Below are 20,216 nucleotides of genomic sequence, written 5' to 3'. Positions count from 1 at the left end.
GATGAACGCGGGCGAAATCCTAGTGCGCCGGAGTGCGGCAGCGCAGTCCGACACCATCCGACCCCCTCCATAGGCCCTCCAATCCCGCACGTGTTCTCTCCCGCTTGGCTGCGACCTGTGACCCTAGGAACGTCGCCCACTGGTGCGTGGCAAGACTACCAAATGCCGTCCATTCGCCGCGCCCAAGCATCGAGACCAGCGCTGCATGCTAAGTGGCGGACACCAGAACCGACAGGTTATGTAACCGGCGCCTATGGCGCTTTTCAATATCGACTTGTCGATGCGAATTTGAGTCAGTGCTGCAACTCGATGGAAGGAATGAAGAGTTTATTGAAATTTATTTGACTCATGCAATGGCCGAGGTAGTGTATGGCTTCCATGCTACAGTGGGCCATACAGCCTGAGCCATCACAGTGCAGTGCTGCGGATGTGGATTGGCTGCAGCCAGCGCTCATACCACGTGATATGGCGTTTATGTTTCAATTTCTACCTGCCGCGGACCGTTGGACTCCCAATTGCATCAAAAATGCGATTCCGACATTATTAGAAATGCGGAAAAAAAGCTATAGAAGTGCCCATGTCCATGAAATTAAATTATGTTTCCTGGGAAGCCTTCCTACGAGTCTGCACTACACGTCCCGCAGCCCAATGCCGAACAAGGGTGTGAGCCGGGAGCCTTAGCTCGTCGTCGCCGTGGGCGCCCGCTACCTAAACCATGTCGGTTCCTGGTGTCCGCCACCTTAGTGATACACGAATCATTGTCGACGGTCCGAAATTACATGCTGCTGTTCTACTTTCGACCAGAACTTACTCATTAGCTCAGTCTAACTGCCACTCCGCCGCCTGTCCATTCCATGCGTCTCAATCTCAATGACCTCGCCACTGCGGCGAATACCCCGGGATATGGTCATCGTTGTCCTCCACCTCGGACTCTGCTGGAGTCAGCATCGTCACGTCCGGGACCTCGTCGTCGTCGACTGGCCCGCCCCCGTTTCCCATACGCAGCACATGCTCGTCCGAGAACGGTCCATCCACGTCGTCGTCGATGTCCTCCAAATCGGGCTCGGCGTCCACCGAGCTCGGCGAGCCCCGCGACGACACCTCAGGGTAGTCCGCTGACGACCGGGTCATCGGATCGAAGAGTGTAAAGCCGTATGACACATTCTCGCCCGTCGTTTCCAGCGGAGGAGGCGGCGACCCGCGCGACGACGAGTTTGGCGTCGGCCAGCTAGCTGGCTGCTTCCCGCTTGCGCTGTGCCGCTGCGAGCCTGCCGACTGCGAGTCTTCGTCGGGCGGTGTGGGCAGCTGGATGTCCTGGATGGGAGTGGCCTGACGTGGGTTCTGCTGTAGAGCCTGCGCCGCAGAAATCTTCTCGTGCTCTTGCCGCCGAGCGGGCGAGAGGTCCGCCGACGGTAGAAGAGGAGGTATGCGTTCGCGTTCTAGAAAGCAGAGGTTCAGTCTCCACATGCACCATGCGCAAGTACGAGGGCCGCTCACCACTGCCTTGTCCGCCGACGATGGTGTGACGTACGAGTCGTCGAAGTGATACCACTTGCCGGTGACGTGGTTTAGCGCGTAAGCGCGGTAATGCCCGCCGCCCAGTCCACCCATGTGCTCGTCCACCGCGAACAAGTCATACACAAGCGGCTCCTCCAGATCCGTCAACCCAAGCGCCTCAACGTCCGCGCCCTGCGCCTTCAGCTTGTTGCCGGTGGACCGTTCCCCGACCATTGCTGTAAGATCGAGGCCCTCGGTCGGGAAGTCGACGAAGGCGTCGATCTTGTCGCGGAGCATCCGGCTGTTGCTGAACCTCTTCAGGTGTACGACAAGCACGTCCGGCACCTTCCATAGGTCGAACGCTTCGTAGCCTGCTGGTGCTTCTTGCAGCGCGGACAGTACCACAGGTCGTCTTCGCCCAGCTTCTCCTCCCGCGTGAACTCGTCGAGGCAGTCCTGGAGACTGACCCTTCTTCTTGACCGTCGTCGCCGCCTGGCGCGATGCCGCGAGCTCTGGATGGACGAACTCCTCCCACGTATCCCAGAGAGCGTAGCTGTACCGATTCCGCTCGTCGCCGAAGTAGTACGACTTGATTGTTTCGTCGAACTCAATGTAGAACACGTCGTGAGGGAGAAGCAGCGTTCCATCCTTCGATTTGGCCTTGCGTTCGTCCAAGGCATCGGAGCGTGTAGCATTCGATCCGAACGTGTTGTGCCGATCCCAAGCGGCTGCGTGCTCTTCTGCACGCGCAACCTGAAGACCTCCCGCTTGAAACCGGTCTTGCGCGGCACGTTGTCCTGTTCACACATCTCCGCGTCTTCGTCCGCTTGCTGCACCACAACGGCCTTCTCATCGACGATGTCGCCTTCCTCTGGAGCAGGTTCGACAGTGACAACGTCGCCGTTTTCTGTGATCTCGGCGACAGCATCGCGTATCGGGGTAGAGATGGGAATCTGGACGGGTTCCATGTCGTCTGTCCGGCCTTGCACCCAGGTCGAAAGATCGCGAGCGTGAGCAGTCCAGCGTTGTAGGCGCTCTGCGACAACATCGTACATCGCTTCAGGATCTTTTGCTTGCTCTTGGGTTACGGGGACAACGAACGGATACCCAAAAGAGTCGAGCCGCGCCCGATGCCGTTGGTGGAAAGTTTAGAGTCCTGGGCGAACACCGCGACAATGAAGGGATCATCGGGCTGCGGCGAGTAATTCCTTCCCTGCTGGGAATGACACGGAAGTTCAAAGCAAACGATGATGTCGTTGTCCGACATCTCGTCGCATGGCACAGTATCATCAAGGTTCTTGTAGAACGGTGGTTGAAGACTTCCAAGGTAAGGAGCTACGAATGGTGTCATGATGAGCACGTCTCGTATGAATCACGACTCTTCTTACATGGTCTGGGTTGGTGTCCATCCATCGACCAAGCAACTGACGAACTTCCTTGAACGACGAGTCTCGGTTGAGCTCCACAGGAATCTACCAGAGAAGATCAGTAAACCCTTAGCGTTCAAAGTATGACACTTACCCTCATGTGGGGTTTGCTGAGATCCCAAGGGATGTAGAAGACGGTGTGTTGCCACTTCTTCTTAACAGGCAGGGGCAAAGTGAGGTACATGAAAGGATCAAAAGTAATGGAGACCTAGTAGACCTTTCAGCCTGCGTTGTACAAATGACGTCGACAATTACACACCTTCTCGCACTCGGGGCATACCAAGGTGCTCTGATACTGGCCTTGAAACAAATCGACAACTACGCTGTCGTTACGCTTCATATACCCTCCCATGAGACATTCGCGAGCTCGACAAGCTCCTTGTCACCTCCACCCTCCCAATCAGGCTTCTCGACGTATGGTTTCTGGAGCACGCGGTTCAAGTCTTCTGGAGTCCATCCAGAAGGAACGCGACGAGCTCTTGCGAGTCGTGCTGCTGATACCACTGAACTGCGGAGCAAAACGCTGCAATGTCTGCTTGAATTCGCGAGGCGTGTAGTGTGAAGACACCGCATCGGTATCCCAGATTCGATGCAGAAGAGCACCGAAGGCCTTTGCGATCGCGCCATGCATGCCGAGTGGGTTTCCGGGTTGAGTTCCTCCTCGAATACGCCGGCAAGGAAGTAATCCATGAGTTCTGGGGTATGGACGAGGCATTGGATGGCAGAGTTCATGAAGCACGTGTTTCCCCTGCGGTCGCTCAGCAGCAGACCTCATACGTTGTGTAATCAACGACTCACATGTTCCCGAGACCCATGGTTCCAGGCTCTTGAGCCTTGTGCGCGCTGAAGGCCCAGGTTTCGCGACAGAAACACGGCATTGGGTTTGAACGGGGACGTTGCAGTGACACTGACGGTCGGTAAAGTCCTCTGCTCCAGCTTCGAGACAAAGTCGGATGACGGCTTGAAGAGCGGAGCGGGTTGAGCAGTTTGGGTCAGGGGCAGGACAGAAACTGGGGCAGGTGGCGGGGGACCGAAGTTGGAGGCATCGACAAGCCAGTTTCCAGACGACATGAACTCCACCGCGAAGGCCTCTCCGGAATCCACAAACTCGTCTTCAACCACACCCTCCTCGCCATTGAGCAGCATCACGCCACTTTTTCGGAAGGCATCCACGGGGATGAATATGGAGTTCAGAGTTGTGCTCGATGGGATTCGCCACACTCGGTACTGTCCACCTTCAGCCTTGCTCGCGTCCATGGCTTCCGCGAAGGCCCTGCATGCATTGCTGACCTTGTCCGCTGAAGAGACTGTAACCGTTGTCGGCGGAAGTGCCTGCCCAGGGATGCTCGAGGTAGAGATGATGTGAATATTGAATGAAGGTGGACAGAGCTCTAGGGCCGTCTCTTGTGCAAGGCCACGCTGCACGACTTTGCGTGGAAGCGGGAACTTGGGTGTCCCATACCTGCGAGACAGGGATGATATCAGTTTCGTCAGATTGGGACATAGGCGTCGCCTCAGAGTCACGGTCCAGCTCATGCTCGTCTGCCAAGTGAAGATGAAAGGTACATCCCGATGACCCCCGCGGTGCCTCATTAAGAATACGTGTGAAACTGTGCACACACAATGGGCGTGCAGAGGTTGGTGCATGTCGCACACCAGCGGAGATGACCCTGATTTCATTGGAGCTCGCCACCCGCCATCCGCCACCTGCGGAAGCTTTGGACGCCAATCCACGGAACAACGACATCAACAGGGAACGGGACTTGTACGCACCATTCCTCGAACAACCGCCACACCCGGTCCGGCACGAACTCGCAATCGACGTGTTCGACCAGAGAGGTTATGACTTCCCCAGACGCACTGCAGAGCGCGCTGTTGTCCACCGGTCCGACGTCCTGTTCGTCTAGCACGCCCTCTTTGTCTTCCTCGCCTGTCATGGCCTTCCTCCATCGCTGGTACCATCTCCTCGACACAACATACCAAGTTGCCCCCGGGACCATATCCTCTTTCACGCCTTCCTCCACGTGCTGCAGCTTTTGGGCGGTAGTCCATGATGTGGGCTGGGGGAGGTTGGTGCCATGATCTTCACCCTGCTCGGCCATGTACTCGTCTATGTCGTTGTCGGTCATCGTGATCGTGTTCGTAGGTATCGTGGGGTTCGGCGAGTCGTTCGCTTCGGCGGCCTGGGGATCTTGAGAGGCGGAGCGCTTTGGGGAGGAGGTGGATGCCTCTGATGCCATAGATAACGAGCGTTGTCTCTTGCGACTGCTGGCGGGATCCTGGATAGTCAATGAGGGAGAGGCGGATGGCGACGGCGGTGTCAGCATAGCATTAGTGGAAGAGGTAGAGGCAAAGACGAAAGTCTGAAAACCGTCCACCCCGACATGGCCGCGTATTCCGTTTAGGCGCCTTGCCACCAGGGCGCCCACGCCACTGGCCATGAGCTGTGCTCGCCTCATGGTCCCCAATGAGGCCCGAGTACTACTTACTGAGTTACCGACTCATATGTCATACACGGACAAGGGCTGAAAACGACGGAAAAAACGAATGGGCAGGCGCATCACATCTGGTCTGCGAACCTCCTCACTACACCAGCGAGCGCATTGTCCACATCCGTTAGGGTCGTCTCCTTGCGAGCAACTTCCATGTACGCCTCGCCGTCTATATGACCTCCATCCGGAGCTACTCCGAGACCACGCCTCCCGATGTACCAGTGTTGAGGGTTTTGACCGCGAGAAAACACTTCGGAAATGTCGAGGCCACTACAAGGCGAAGCGTGAGCGCCGACCTCAACCTCGATCGCTCTGAGACGTACCTCTGCAAGAGCTCCTGTCCGTTGTAGAGGTGTTCTGATCGAGACATGAAGGGGGCGGTTCCCGTCATCGAGAAATCCCCGGTGGCGACGATGCATTTGTCTTTCGGCTGAAGAATCTTCGCCGCAGACGGAATTTGTGAGTCGCGTGTACTGCGGTGGGTGCCGTATTAACAGACAGTTAGGTGGATGTCCTGAAACACTCACAGAGATTGTTCCGAAACAATCGTCTCCATTTCCCCCATTAATTCAATGACATCGTCTGCTCGTTGGTTGATGTCTTCCCCGTTGTCTCCAACGATCGCAACCGTACATTCTCCTCGCTGTAGGTGATATGAGTACGGAGGAACTGTTCGATGTAGAGGGGGGAGACCATACCGTTAAGAAGCGTACCGCTATTGTGGTGCTCACTAGAGGGTCCTCCAGGCTGTCTATATGCACCCTGGTGGTCAAGAAAGCAGACGAGCTTGCAGACGACGCGGTGTCTAAGCTCAGTGATTGCGGGGGATTAGGAGACGAAACCTGCGTGTCTTCGTTCTGGGTGCTTTGAGTCTCAACGGGAAAAGTTGTGGTGTTGACCCCGCTCGCAGAAGTTGATTCTACGAGTTGTGAACTCTTCGAGAGAGCAGAAGGAGCTGGCGAGGCTGCACGTGTGTATGAACCTATGCTCTCTGTTGATATCGCCTCGAGAAGCGACGCACGATCCACGTCCAGCGCGTCCTTCTGGGAAGGGTTGGGTTGTAAGTTCGCGGTCTCTAGAGGGGGAGTGACGACGGCAGCTAAACTGGCAGGCGGCGATGATGGCGCTGGATTTGCCTTCCCGAACGTCAGCACTCCAGGCAAGCCCCATTTGAAGCTCTTCACGTCGAGGCTGAAGTTCATAGCCGGCATGGCAGGCATAGGGAGAGTGAGTAAAAATCCTTGCTCCGCTGCCTGGGTTGACTTCATTTCGGGGGAGGAGTGAGGAGCGCCGCGCTCGGAGGGGGCCATGATGGTTGGCGTTTATGAGAAGCAACCGGTGTAGCAGTGGGCGGGATTCGAGAGAGGATAAGCCGCATAAGAGCGGCCGGACAAGACTGTGTCCGTGGGGGTATCACGTATGGTGGGAATAGTGCAAATATTGTGAGCTCTGTTGGCAGCAAAGCTGAGAACTTGTCGAGTATAGGATTGAGTTTGTGGTGAAGAGGGTGCCGCGGGACCCCTGTGATTGTTCAGTTGACCACGGGAAAGTGATTAGCTCTTGAAAAACCACATACCAAGATGAGTGGCGAAACTATCGTCCTCCGGGTCCCATCTCCATGCAACCACTGTAAAAAAACGTTCTAGTCGTAATTCCAAGCCTTCCTGACCAACACTGGATAAATTAGACGTGAACGATCCGTGCAAGAGCTTCCAAGCACACAATACTGATCAGTAAGGCGAGGCAAGACGACAAGCTTTCCATAAACCAACTTTGAAATCTTCGTATCCTCGCTGTAGATGTGATCGCAAGGCGACGTCATGAAGCGAACCGTCGTGATAGTCGTAGAGAACATTTGGACGAGAGGAGTCTGGCTCTTTGGCTTTGGCTTTTCCCTTGGAACTGTCTTTAATCTTTGCGCTCGTTGGCAGAGGGCGGGGTGTCTTCGCGACCTCGTAGCACTGCAGGGTTTCTCATCAGCTCGAACAGCGCTCATGGCGGCATGGACTTCGAGTGTATTGGTTTGTCCAACGACAGCAGATCAAAACTCGATGTACTTTCCAAATTCCGATGCAGCAACCTGAAGCATTCGCCTAGGAAAGACAAAAGGAGAAACTCACAGCATGCATCCAGAAATTAGGCTCTGGCGAATACATGATCATCCGCCTCCCTTGAGATCGGACGTTCTCGCATGGGTTACCGTTGAACAACCTGAGCACCCCTTCAGCATAGCGTTTCTGTGGTGTCTATTATAACACGTACACTCACTCTGAGAAGTTCACAAGAGCTTTCGCTAGGCCGACCTGCCTCAAGATCCTATCCCTAGAAACAGCATGTTCTCGCGCAGTATAGAACAGCACGTGGGCTTGCTCCTCTGCATCTTCGTTCTCTGGGTCTAGTAGTGTGGGCTTGAGTGTAGGATTATAGATGGTCAGATAGACTAGGGAGGGAGGGATCCTGCTCATGGATAGCGAAGGTAGAAAGAGAAGGCTATAGTTCAGCCTGCGCTCGGCCCGGCCAAGGGCGTTTGGTGTCCGTCGTCCGAGACGGTTGCTATATCTAGCACCACTGCACGTTCGCTTACCCATTCAACCCTTCCCCTCGTACCACCATGACCACCCCCGGTTCTTCCGCTGCTGCCCTTAAATTGGAGATAGAACGCCTCAAGGGTCTGTTGGCATCCTGCAGCTCGATGAAATGGGCTGACTCTTTTCTGATAGGTGCTATCAACCAACACAAGACTGGTGCCGCCTCCGTTCGCCCACCAGTTCCAGCCACCTCTGCCCGTCCTCGCGCCAATGTATACGTGAATCCGAACTACAAACCGCCGTTGCAAACGTCTTACCCGCAACCTGCTGCAAATTCTGCCCCGCGTCCGGTTCCGCGCCCAGCTCCTCGCTCAGTACCTTCCTCAACGCAAGATAAACGTGATGTAGTTATCGATGGTATCGCCTTTGAATCATCTGGGCGTTCTTTAGTGCGCAAAGACTGTGAGTTCTAGCCCTACCTTTCTTGTGCAAGCCGTGGTTGTGCTGGATGTGAGTGTGGTCAATACCCATTGGCGAACTCAGCCCTTCGCCACCGTCGGAGGAGTCGTCAGCTGGAATGGCTGCGTTTCTTCGAGGGTCGGCGACCACTGGATGCACAACCGCACGAACTTCCCATTATCTGAACGGCGCATCAGTACCTAAACCTGTAGTAACCTTCAAGCCACCATCGACAAGCTCGGCACCCAGTACCACCGTGCCTCCCAAGCGTTATCACGGATTTGTTAGAAATAAAGCAGGCACACTTATGAACTCCGCACGGCCATACAAGCCTAAATCATCAATACGAGGCCGACCCATGAACCGCAACATGACTCTCGACAATACACGAAGACCGTACCAGTCTGTCTCTCCAGTTCTTCCTTCTGCCCATCGCACATTTACCGCTTACCTCAGATCCCGCCGTATGGCCCCCAAGCGCAAATACTCCGATAAGCCTTGTCCACGTTTCACTACCACAGGTGCGCCCCCGTTATCATCGTCCACCAAGACTTACGTACGAAATGGCCCCCTACCCCCACACCGCTGCAGGCTCCTGCAACCGCGGCCTCACCTGCATGTACCAGCACGACCCGTCCAAGATCGCGATTTGCTGGCCGTTCCTCCAGGGCTCGTGCACGCACACCGCAGACTCGTGTTTACTCTCGCACGACCCAACCCCGGAGCGCACGCCGCTCTGCGTGCACTTCGCCAACAACGGCCGCTGCACGCGCGCGGCGTGCCCCTTCCCGCACGTACGCGTCGGCCCGCGCGAAGGCATCTGCCGCGACTTCGCCGTGCTCGGCTACTGCGCGAAGGGCGTGGACTGCGACCACCAGCACGTGCGCGAGTGCCCCGACTTTGCGGAGAAGGGCCAGTGCACCACCAAGGGTTGCAAGCTGCCTCATGTCATCCGCGCGAACCGCGTCCGCAAGCCGACGTCCTCAGGCGTTGGGCCCTCGACTGCAACATCTTCCGCTGCCGTCGCTCTGTCCTCTTCTTCGGCTGGGTCTGACGGGACTGTTGCAAGTGATGGTGCGTCTAGCTCTCGTCAGGTTGCAGTTGAGGAAGGACAGCTCGGAGACGAATTCATCTCTCTCACTTTCAATGAGAGTGAGAGTGATGAGAGCGACGAGGAGGAAGACGAAGACGAGGAAGAAGGCGAAGAAGAGGGTTCTGAGTCCGACGACGATTCAGCTGACCATGCCAGTAACGAGGACGACTAGTTCGAATATCTGTATCTGTGGCTCTTGTTTGTATGATCGTTGGCGTATACCATGTACTTTGTCGAGGCTCCGCAATAAACGCTTTGTTCATCACCGCGACATCACTGTGTTCTTGAGGGCAGTCGGCAGTCTCGTGAAGTCATGGTAGAATACAACGGCGACATGGGCTGTATTGGTGGTGCTCATAGCGTGGAACATATATGCGTGAAAGGAGAGAGACACAGCATGCGAAGCGACCCGACAACATTACGCCTCCGTGATTTCGCGCAACCGACGGACGGTGCTGAAGACCCATATGAATATAACGATGTAGTACGACAGATGAGGAAACGTACCTGCGGACAGTCGCTGCAGCTGTTGTCGCAAGGGTCCACGCACCACCAGCGATAACCTTCTTGCATGAGTTGCACTTCCAGATACCGACCGCCTGGCGTTTTACGGCGTCCTGAAGAGGGAGCTTGAGTATATGGACGACTTGGAAATTCGCTAGTCAAGCCGCACTGACCTTGCCGCAGAAGGTGCAGGTGTAACGGGCGTGCTGGGTGATTTCCATCTGCACAGATGTTATAAGTGCCCCAGGAGGAACGCAATAACTACTCAGGACGCACCTTTTTGACCTGCTTACGCAGGGAGGCACCGTAACGCTACACGCAGGCCGTCCATCAGTATCTCCCTCTGCGATCCAGACCCCCACTCATCTGACGTCGAAACCAACGGGCGGGGGGTGTACTCACAGTACCGTACTTGCCGGTAACGCCGACCTTGCGAGTGCGCTTCGTCTGAAACACAGGCCGTACCGTCAGCGCTTCGAGCCACAGCCGCACAACACAGAGTACGCACCATCTTGAGGGAATTGTTGTCGGGGGCGTCGAGTACGGTGACGAACTTGCTACGGAATCTGCACAAGGCGGGCGTGGACAAATCGGGACAGAACTGTACAGTCGATGCAGCCACCGGATCTTGGGTAAGCAGAGCGCGAAGACGGGCTTTGCCGTGGGCGCCTACTCGTCGCGAGGTTTCATCGTTGCAACGGCCGTGCTCCGACAGCGACCGGATGGACTGGCCACGCCTGATTTGAACGGCGATGGCGCACCGCTCGCATGCGCAGTCCATGTTCAACGCTTTCGGGACTTAGGAGGATCCCTGTGCCCGGATCCGCACCGCACTGCCTCGGCCTCCGCTACATACACTCCTCGCGGGTTCTCGTCAACCGCCACCATCGCCCCCATGAGCTTTGAAGAAGAGTATCTGTCCACTGCTTCGCTGCAGCCCACGCCCGCGCCTTGGAACGTCAAAGCAGAGGTGCACATGCGCCCCATTCGAACACACCAACAGTGGACCGTATTAACGCGGTTTCCGTTCAGGCATGGTGGTTCGTGACCTCGCTTGGAGTATCACGGCCAGAAGCCGGGATTCCCATCAACTACTTCCCCTCCCGGGAGCACCATCTGTACAAGGCAGCATGGAGCAAGGCGCATTCCGTGGAGGGCGCGGTGCTGTCGCGCTCATGCACTACACCGACACCCCAGTAGGTAAACATGCACGACGTGCCTATGTCTTATCACTAAGCTAACCGACCAACAGGGCCGTATGACGAGCTCGCCGTCGCTCCGGGCGAGTTCACCAATCCGTTTGAGGAGCCTTCCCATCGGTCACCCGTTCCTATGTGTCAAGCCTGGCTGCAGTGGCCAACGGTCAGCTTTCGCCTTGTTTCATCATTCCCCAACGCTCATCGTATCCCCCAGGCCGTTCGAACTGGGGCTTCCCCCGAGAACTCGCCCAATTCGTCTTACGCCTTCCCTCGACCGGCCAAGTGCAACTGAGGTCCGCGTATACCCGGCCATCTCCTACTCCCCGGTCACGTTTGCCTCGGAGGCGTGCTTTGCCGTGCTCATCAAGCCACTCTCGCTCTTGCCTCCATTCCCACCAGCCTCACCCACTTCTCGACAGTAAAGCTGTTCCAGCCTCCTCTCGAACCATCAGCCGACCCTGGGCACGACGGACTGGTCGCTGCGCCGAAATGGCACCACGTCGATCTCGGGGGATACAAGGGCCACACAAAGCCGTTCCGATGCGCGCCCTTGCTTAAAGCGAGGGACGAAGGTGTGAGCGCGAACTTTACCGAGCCCATGGCATCGAGGGACAAGCTTGTCTATGCCGATGGGATCCAGTTCCCAGAGGTGGATCCATATAGTACTGGTATACACTGGACGGACATGGAGCTCACGCTGCCCCAATCGATTCCTTTGGCCATGTTGTAGATCAGAATTGTATGCACTGCCTCCGTGCCCTGTAGACATAGCAGACGAGCATCGCGCGTTATTCAAGTACATCTTGACTCGGGAGGCGGCTTGGCGCTCAATCCAGATGAAGTCCTGTGACGTCGACGCGTCGAACGCGTTGGGCAGACCGCGCGACCTTCCTCCCTTTGCTCCTTCATCCGCCCGTTTACACACTCCTCGACATCCTTCTTTTGACTGTTCTCCGCCTGTTTTACTCCCGCTGGACATCTGGCGTACGCGCTGACCTCGCTATGCCGACCTCCTTCACACGAGTTGCTCGTGTCCCTCGGACTGCACTTCTCCGAACCTCAAGGCCTCTCGCTACCACCTGCAGGCGCCATTCAACGCTTTCTAATGCGACCCCAGGGCACAGCGGCAGCAATGGGCAGTCAAGTGTCAATTCGGACGAGATTGCGCACTTCTCCAAACTCTCGCAGACGTGGTGGGATGAGCGCGGCGAATTCGGACTCCTCCACCGGATGAACCCCGTGCGGATGGAGTTCGTCCGCCAGAAAGTGGTACGCTTGTTCCCGTCCCTGACCTATGGATGATGCAGGCGATGTGACCGGGCATGCCTTGTAACAGCTCGAGATTCAGCGTGAAGACGGCGAGGAGGATGTCAACGAGGCGCGCCCGCTCACTGGGCTGGATGTACTGGATGTTGGGTGTGGTGGGGGATTGCTCAGTGAGGTGCGCAACCATGTCTACTGCACAATGCAGGTGCTCATTGATAACATCATTAGGCATTGGCGAGGTTGGGAGGCCGGACCCTCGGTATTGATGCAACCCCCTCAAATATCGCCATGGCCTCCATGCACGCCGGCGCGGACCCCTCATTCTCAGCAGGCGCGTCTTCGAAAGGCAAGGGCACCCTAGCGTACGAACACACATCGGTGGAAGATCTTCTCGCGCGGCGTGGTCCCCAGTCCTTCGATGTCGTATGCTCGATGGAAGTCATCGAGCACGTCGACAACCCCCGTACGTTCCTGTCGAATTGTGCGACTCTGGTGAAGGTGCGTTTCCGCCCTCGCGCTTCCTACGCGCGTGCTTACCCCGTGCTACGCCCTCATTCTCAGCCGGGTGGCCATCTCTTCCTCTCAACCATCGCGCGCACACCCCTCTCGTACGCGCTCACCATCCTCGCCGCTGAGCACCTCCTCCAGCTCGTCACTCCCGGGACACACACCTACTCCAAGTACATCAACCCCGACGAGCTCGCCGGTTTCTTCCTCGAGGCCCCCGTCACCTCCGACGCGCCAGAGACGGAGCGGCCGTGGATATCGCGCCTGTACGGGGGTCGCCCCCTGCGGACTGAGGCCGAGATTTGCGGGATGGTCTACGTGCCGTGGAAGGGCGAGTGGACGCTTGTCCCCCGAGGCGCGCCAGGAGCGAGCGTGTGGGCGGAAGGGTGCAACTACATGTTTTGGATTCGGCGTCCGCTCGTGGCAGCATAACGGGACTACGTGATGTATTTCTTGTTCCACGATTATCACCACAGCCTCGCTCGTTGACCACTCTCGAGACATACGTATCTCCCGTGGGGATGCATGCAAGTCGTACAGCGTTCAAGCTCCTTGGATGACGTTGCGTCCAACCTGACCACCTGGGGGCATCAAGCCGCGCATATCCAGATTCTGAAAGCCGGCGGACATATGCTTCCGATGCTTTATCGTGACCTCTACACAGTACTTCCCGTATTTTCTGGCCAACTCTGCCAGATTTCATCCTATGCGGTCACAAATAGGGAGACTCGCGTATGCGTGGTGGTGTTGCTAGCGCGCGCCAGTCTTCGAGTCTCGAGTCTCGACTCAACCACCACCGTCTCGAAGCCCTTCGTCGATTATGCAGAACCCACCGACTGCCCCCACTCCTTTCTCTTTCTCCCAGAAGAACTTCAAGTGCACGTGTTAACAGAGGCGACCGTCAACGATCTCATTGTCTGCCGACAGGTACGAGGTGTGCTCGACCTGTAGCTCTCGACCTTAATGCTCACGTTCTTCCACTACTCTCAAGAGTTGGATAGCGTCCACGACTACAAGCGGACATTCCACTCTGACGAAGTATCCCCGATTTTTCTTGGCGAACAGCATCCGCATACGTTTGACGACGATGTGTACATCGAGATGCTCTGGGCCGGCGATCGCCCTAGTCTTTCTTTTACTCGACTACCATCTCCGCTCCTTGGCACGGCGCAAGACAAGTGGATCGTCCCCTTGACAGCCGTCCCGGTCGCCGTGGAAAGGATTGGCTCCTTCGCCGTGGATCTCTTCTCGTGATAACCAGGCTGAGGCGCGGAGAGTAAGCTCCCTTTGTTTGCATCTGTCCCACTGTCGCTCGTTCTGATCTCACTTCCGCCAGGACTGCTTTATGTTCAGCGCTGCGATATCGCTGAAAGGAGCCCTCATCCCGATGCTAGCAATCACTACTAGTACGAGATCTTGCACGATCTTGCACCGGAAGTCGACCCCTTTGACTTGCTGGAAGTCCACGAAGATCTCGTGGCATGGACATTCGGCAGCCAGTCCTTAGAATTGCAAATATTGAACCGGAAGATTGGCCAATGTGTATGGCAAGAGAGTATTTGGGTGAGGATTGAGACTGACATGATTCGTAGGACGAGGGCGGTTCTTCTGCCCCCGAAAACGAACAAATAGCGCTGCACATCCTGAACAGCACCCATGCTGTCAGAGTCACCCCTTTTGAGATCGACGTGATCAAATTCGATCCTACCCGATACTCGCCTGGGCGTGAAATGGTTCGCCTCGAGTTTCCTCAGTCTTCAAAGGGAACCTTGCCCAATTATTCACAAGCATTCGCCATCCTGTCGTGCGCTCTAACTTGCAGCGCACCATCCGACACGACCCAGCAGCGACCGTACTCGCGGCGCACATCTCATTACGGGGAATCAACCCACGCATCAAGGACCGTCAAGCATTCGTGTTCATGATCCCGATCGCCACCATCTTCAGACACGCCCTGCACATTCAATCCACGCATCCCTCCGCGAACCCGGACACTCCAGTGACCGTGCGTTGGGAAGAGTGGGGCCCGGCGGCGCACGGGTTGTTGCCTGCGACGACGTAGTGCGCCAGGTGATCGCATTCGGTTCGCAGTGCGCCATGCACTCGTGGCGGAGAAGAACTACCGACACGCGTTCTCTCGCCGTCTACCACTTCGATGTTCACTAGCATGCAGTCCATAGCACTGACGACCGTAGCTCGCTCCCGAAGGTCTTCAAGGAACCGGTACAGACTCGATACTATTCTTTCCGCGTAGTGCACAAATCCAACCTGTATATCTGTGCTCCGGCGGTCTATATTTTGTCCACGTATCCGTGAGTAACGAGTTCCCCACGTACCGTCTTAACGCTCATACCATTCGTTGCAGGATAAATCTGAACAGGGTGCTTGAAGGCGGTGGACAGCAGTGCACCGCTGAGGTTAATGCTTTCGCGTTGTGGCTCAGATATTTGCTTGGCCCGTCGTATTTCAAATGCAAGACTCGTGCTATTCTGTGATGGGTACCACAACTTTGCGCGTCAAATAGGCACGTCAGTCCGGTGTTGGACCTCACTCCGGGTTTTGTGTATCACCATGTCCATCTTCTGCGTCTCCGTACGCACGGTCTGGGTGATCGCGGTAATGACCACATCTCGTGTGTGACGTAGGTCCATTGTAATTCCGCCCCGACTGTAAGTTCCGTGGGTCCGTGTCAGCCTCCTGCACGTTCCTCCGCGGCCCGATAAAAGTCGGGCCGCGGCTCGACGACCGCTCACCACCTTACCCTTATACCGTCTGCACCAGAACTACTAGCTCTTGGCGACATGTCCTTCACTACCAGCACCATCGTCGGCGGCTCATGGGCAACCCCAAACGGTAGCCCGTTCTTCCACTGGGACGGAGAAGACTACGTGAAGGCCCCGATGGCGTGGCTGCGGGAAGAGTACGAGGCGTACGAGGCCGGGCGCCTGGTGCGCCTGGCCAATGAGGAGAGAGAGGGTACGTCGTGCTTCGCTGTCTGGAGACGGACCGGGTAGTGACATTGTGGATGCAGAAGGGGTCGTGGACGCGGACGCGTTCTTCAAGACTCTGGCGGTGGGGAGCTGGGCGGACGACATTGAAGACGAGGAAGAGGACGGCACCGACTTCATGCCGGAGGTCAGCGAGGCGGAGAGATTCGAGGTGTGGGTCAACGCCGCCGAGGAGGATGACACCGCCGACGCCGACTTCGTTCAGGTGGTGAGCAAGGTCGAGAACTTCAAGGTGTGGGTCGACGCCGACGCCGCCCCTCCGATCGCTTGCGTCGCGCCGCCCGGGGCCAACAGCGGGGGTGGCGAATCGCACGCCCCTCGCGCCGCCCTGGGGGACCTCGGAGGCGGCGCACGCAGGGGCAGGAGCAAGACCGGGGTGGCCGAGGATGGCGCGCTGGAGCTCCCGACCGCTGGGCAGTCCGGGCTCCGGGCGCGCCACGGGAGGAATCGGCTCTCCCCTCGCGCCGCCGAGGGCGGGTCTGGCGGGATGACGAGGAGCCGGCGTGCCAGAGGCCTCTTGCCGGTCAACGAGGACGTCAAGGAGGGACAAGTTCTCGGGATCAGCACCGACGTCGGCCTCAAGACCGGGAACGACGGCGGACTCGAGCCGCGGACTGGCCGCGCTGTCAGTGACGCTGGGGAGGCTGGGGCGCGGTGGTCGACACCTCGTGCGGCTCTGGTGGGCGGCGGCGTGGCTGGGATGATGGGGGGAGAGAACGCTCCAGGACCGGCGGGCGGGACGCGGAATAAGACGAAGACCGGCGAGGGGACACGAGAGGGCAAGGTGCGTCATTTACTGTGTCTTGTCCTCGGACGGTTGGTGACGGCCCTCGTATGCAGGCTCCTGCGAAGCCCTGGCGGACCGGCGCCGTTCGCGGCGGTGGGGAACGTCGTCGGCTAAGCGTCTCATAGCGCGTCGACGGCCTTTGACGCTGCTGGAGAGTGAGTACTCGTTTGAGCTTGTCGCGGCACGGTGACTAACGCGGACTTTCCAGTTTGGATGCGAGAGGCAAGGCGCAAGAAGCAGCGACATGAACCAGAGGAGCGCTCTTCTCGGCACAAGGTGCGTCCCCCGGTTTCCCAAGGGAGGGACATCGGTCCTGGCGCATACCTCTTCGTGGTCCTTGGGACGAGTACCCGCTCGTCGTCTCGCGGTCTCCCTCGGAGTCAACGAAGCTCGAGCGGGGAAACCAAAATGCGCGTTAGGTAAGCGGTGTGCAGCGAATGTAGCCTATGACCCACTATGTAGTACGTTATATCAGTATGTGTCCACATACGGAAAAACGATGACGACACCTATGAGTTGCTCATACGATATTCTGGAGAGAATCTATCGGCTATCTGACTATAAGCCGAGTGATTATCTAATAAGATTTCATTGCAGATCCGTAATGAACGTTCGAGAGAAGCGTGAAAACGTGCCGATACCATATACAATAATATTACAGCGGCTATTGCAGAGGAAGTAGTGGCGGAATGATGTGGGGGAGAGCAAAGCAGGAGGACGTGGTATCGAAGTCGGGAAAGACAACCGAGGTGCCGAGTGCAAGGAAGGGGGTCATAGAGGCGTAGAGAGCGAGCAGAGAGGTTAGAGAGATGAGATGAGATGCAGGAGAATGCGTGCGGGGGATAGGAGAGACTAAGGGGAGGAGAGACCGCACAAGGATTGAAGGGAGATGCACCACATTGGCGCTCAGCTGAGAAGTCGCTCACCCCACATGAGGCGCTGTCGGTGGGCACGTACTGCGCCGTAGATAGTGATCCATGCGATCCATAGACAAGCGCAGAGCACCATCGCAAATATCGTTCGCTACCAGAGTCGCAGTTTGGTAACGGCGCAGGGGACAGGAGAGTGTGAAACACTCACCACGAGGACCTTCCAACGCTTGCCCACTGGCGCATTTGGCGTGAAGATGATGGCACGCAGTCGTAGCGATACTGGTGTGTTCAGCCATTCGAGCGACGTCATGAGTTGCTGGGCCTGTGCATACAGCGACGTGAGCGCTGATCCCGACACCGAGCTGCAATCGACTGACCTTCTCTCGACCGCGGTCATAGACTCTGCGAATGTCACGAATCTGAGTGCCAACCTCAGGAAGCTGCTCCTCAAGGTCTGTGAGAATGGTCAAGTTCTCTTCGAGGGAGGCGGCAATGGTGGGGGCGGTATGCGTCAAAGCGAACTCGGTCCGGTCTGCCGGTTGCTAGAAACATCGACAGACTAAGAGACTGTATGCTGAGGTGGCAGAAAGGAGAAGGGTACCTGTATGCTCGCAAACACCTCATGGAGGAGATTTTCGATCGCTCTGGCGTTGCTCAGGTCGAGCGCGAGCTTGCCCTGTGGATGTGGGGAGTGAGTTGCGAGGTCGATAAAGGGGCATATGATTGTGGCTCGGCGCTAGCGGCGTGATATAGACTGGAGTTGTATGCAGTCGAGCGTCCGCGTCTGCTGATTTTGGACCGCTCCAAGTCCGCCGCTCACACCCCGCGTCCGATGTGAGGGAGAGTTAGGAGCATACAGGGCTGGAGGGGCAACGCGGTGCATGTGATTCCGCGCGCAGGAGAGAGGCGAGGAAGCGTATCCACGTCTACGGGCAGATGGATGCGGGCGAGGCAACGAAAGGCAGGGCGACGGCCGGGCCCAGTGAGAGCGGGACGTAAGGCTGACCTCAATGTCTTTAATTTGCTGCTCGTAGTGCGAAGTTCGCTTCGAGGCTGACTCAAGCGCGGCACAGAGGCCTCTGTAGACACCGGGGATGGGATTTGTCTCGACGATACAGCACTATGGAGCGAGGCTGGCGTACCGAGGCTCCGAGGTGCGCGCGCCCTCCCTTTCCTGCAAGCTGCCTCGACCGCTACTGCTGAGCGGTAGCTTGAACTGGGCTCGTCGTAGGTGGAGATGGACGACATGCGGGCGACGGGAGGGAGGCGCGGAAGAAGAGGAAGGGAAGGGGGAAGTATGAGAGACAGCGAAAGAGGAAGGGAGGAGAAGAAGGGAAACGGAGACGGCAGGCAGGCAGAACCGGAAGAGGCTTTTGAGAGAGCAGGCATGCAATGCAGCCGCCCGAATCGAGCATGTACGTAAATCCCGATCACTCGCCTCTTTGCCTCCTCCCACGTGCCCCGCGTATACCATCATCTCCCGATCATCCCAACCATGTCCCGCCCCACCCGCGCACAGCTGCTCAAGTCCGCGCACGACCTCTGCGACGCCTTCGCCGCCGGCGCAGACCCCGACACCCTCCTCGACCACTTCTCCACGACGCACGCGATCTCCGCAATCGAGCACGGGCTCGAGGAGCTCGCCCCCTTCCTTGGCCGCGACTTCACCGGCCGCACAGGGTCAAGTCTGTGCGCGCGTACTTCGACCTCCTCCGCACCCACCTCTCCTTCGAGCGCATGTCCTTTGGCTCCTGGGTCGCCGACGAGGACGCGCAGCGCGTCGCTTGCAGGGGCGTCGCACGCTTCACCTGGACCGAGGGCGCCGGCGCGGGGCAGACGTGGGACGAGTGCTTCGCGTACATGCTCGACTTTGACCAGGCGGCCAAGGTGACCAACTATCAGGTTTGGGCCGACTCAGGCGCCGCCTACCTCGCCCGCCGCGGCGAGCTCAAGGAGCTGCTTGCGACCAAAGGCGCGACTGGTACCGAGGTACGTCCATTCCTCATAAGGGATCCAGTGGCCCACGCGCACAGCAGGTCGCTGAGGTCCCAGGGACGGTCCGCGCACCACCAGAGTTCCACTCCAGTGCGGGGTGATGATGAAAGCGATAAGACGGTAGTGTAGCGCGTGAGCGGCCGAAGTGAATCTAGGAAGCACCCTTGCCCACCTCGAAGGATTCCTGGAGAGTAGATGTACGATCGGTGTATTTCCTATTATCAAGTCGCATGACAGTCAAGCCACATACCCACAACGGCTGCCGTAGAGCTTTCCTTTGACAAGCTTACGCCTAACCAGCTGGCAGAAGGTTGACCTGTTCAGTGTAGGAAGTCTGGTGATCAGGACCCAGGTACCATGTGTCCAGCCACTAATGCCGATATAACACGGTCTTGGCAGGTTTCCAGTCGCGCACGCCGCATGTAGCCACCGCACGTGGACAAGTCGATAAACAACAGAAAAACGTGTACGTTCACCTGTCATACTACTCGTCTCCCTTGCAATCCATATACACAAAAAGGGCATCTCAGCCCCCTGCATCAGTATGTTCATCCACTGTATAGCAACCACAAAAGCTTATGC

At 57.3% G+C, this 20,216-nt stretch overlaps 8 protein-coding genes across 8 annotated transcripts; 4 read left to right on the top strand and 4 right to left on the bottom strand.

Moving 5' to 3' along the window:
* Positions 1–867: 867 nt before the first annotated feature.
* Positions 868–5,164, bottom strand: BXZ73DRAFT_88594 (cysteine proteinase; the record flags this gene model as incomplete). The annotated part of the gene is made up of 16 exons (XM_048025013.1): positions 868–1,314; positions 1,335–1,439; positions 1,498–1,859; positions 1,895–1,952; positions 1,978–2,157; positions 2,244–2,575; positions 2,605–2,794; positions 2,886–2,969; positions 3,019–3,132; positions 3,180–3,242; positions 3,282–3,370; positions 3,426–3,534; positions 3,594–3,672; positions 3,723–3,767; positions 3,796–4,386; positions 4,698–5,164. The coding sequence occupies 16 exons, from the start codon at positions 5,162–5,164 to the stop codon at positions 868–870; spliced, it is 3,315 nt and encodes a 1,104-aa protein (XP_047880771.1).
* A 320-nt stretch (positions 5,165–5,484) lies between these two features.
* On the bottom strand, positions 5,485–7,881 carry BXZ73DRAFT_88593 (uncharacterized protein; the record flags this gene model as incomplete). The annotated part of the gene is given in 9 exon segments (XM_048025012.1): positions 5,485–5,686; positions 5,740–5,889; positions 5,944–6,059; positions 6,079–6,669; positions 6,753–6,937; positions 6,993–7,125; positions 7,189–7,377; positions 7,537–7,627; positions 7,685–7,881. The coding sequence occupies 9 exon segments, from the start codon at positions 7,879–7,881 to the stop codon at positions 5,485–5,487; spliced, it is 1,854 nt and encodes a 617-aa protein (XP_047880770.1).
* A 146-nt stretch (positions 7,882–8,027) lies between these two features.
* On the top strand, positions 8,028–9,668 carry BXZ73DRAFT_42563 (uncharacterized protein; the record flags this gene model as incomplete). Its single annotated transcript, XM_048018980.1, has 5 exons — positions 8,028–8,085; positions 8,137–8,406; positions 8,601–8,805; positions 8,860–8,924; positions 8,995–9,668. The coding sequence occupies 5 exons, from the start codon at positions 8,028–8,030 to the stop codon at positions 9,666–9,668; spliced, it is 1,272 nt and encodes a 423-aa protein (XP_047880769.1).
* A 246-nt stretch (positions 9,669–9,914) lies between these two features.
* Positions 9,915–10,781, bottom strand: BXZ73DRAFT_75438 (ribosomal L37ae protein family-domain-containing protein; the record flags this gene model as incomplete). Its single annotated transcript, XM_048022212.1, has 7 exons — positions 9,915–9,951; positions 10,004–10,113; positions 10,174–10,221; positions 10,277–10,312; positions 10,403–10,447; positions 10,509–10,566; positions 10,762–10,781. The coding sequence occupies 7 exons, from the start codon at positions 10,779–10,781 to the stop codon at positions 9,915–9,917; spliced, it is 354 nt and encodes a 117-aa protein (XP_047880768.1).
* Positions 10,782–12,201: 1,420 nt separating this feature from the next.
* BXZ73DRAFT_42540 (ubiquinone biosynthesis O-methyltransferase) lies at positions 12,202–13,404 on the top strand (the record flags this gene model as incomplete). Its single annotated transcript, XM_048018974.1, has 4 exons — positions 12,202–12,468; positions 12,536–12,640; positions 12,694–12,963; positions 13,027–13,404. 4 exons carry the CDS (start codon positions 12,202–12,204, stop codon positions 13,402–13,404), a joined length of 1,020 nt encoding a protein of 339 aa, XP_047880767.1.
* Positions 13,405–15,543: 2,139 nt separating this feature from the next.
* On the top strand, positions 15,544–16,881 carry BXZ73DRAFT_98746 (uncharacterized protein; the record flags this gene model as incomplete). Its single annotated transcript, XM_048027784.1, has 3 exons — positions 15,544–15,604; positions 15,754–15,948; positions 16,004–16,881. The coding sequence occupies 3 exons, from the start codon at positions 15,544–15,546 to the stop codon at positions 16,879–16,881; spliced, it is 1,134 nt and encodes a 377-aa protein (XP_047880766.1).
* Positions 16,882–17,431: 550 nt separating this feature from the next.
* On the bottom strand, positions 17,432–18,887 carry BXZ73DRAFT_98745 (uncharacterized protein; the record flags this gene model as incomplete). The annotated part of the gene is made up of 6 exons (XM_048027783.1): positions 17,432–17,619; positions 17,694–17,790; positions 17,848–17,961; positions 18,017–18,181; positions 18,241–18,315; positions 18,837–18,887. The coding sequence occupies 6 exons, from the start codon at positions 18,885–18,887 to the stop codon at positions 17,432–17,434; spliced, it is 690 nt and encodes a 229-aa protein (XP_047880765.1).
* A 247-nt stretch (positions 18,888–19,134) lies between these two features.
* BXZ73DRAFT_75436 (uncharacterized protein) lies at positions 19,135–19,735 on the top strand (the record flags this gene model as incomplete). Its single annotated transcript, XM_048022211.1, has 3 exons — positions 19,135–19,328; positions 19,430–19,628; positions 19,649–19,735. The coding sequence occupies 3 exons, from the start codon at positions 19,135–19,137 to the stop codon at positions 19,733–19,735; spliced, it is 480 nt and encodes a 159-aa protein (XP_047880764.1).
* Positions 19,736–20,216: the final 481 nt, after the last annotated feature.

This window comes from Epithele typhae (genome assembly GCF_022376455.1).
Source record: "Epithele typhae strain CBS 203.58 chromosome Unknown BXZ73scaffold_8, whole genome shotgun sequence".
In the NCBI taxonomy this organism is placed as follows: Eukaryota; Fungi; Basidiomycota; class Agaricomycetes; order Polyporales; family Epitheliaceae; genus Epithele; species Epithele typhae.
The sequence above is the reverse complement of the archived record's forward strand: the minus strand, read 5'-3'. Positions and strand labels throughout refer to the sequence as shown.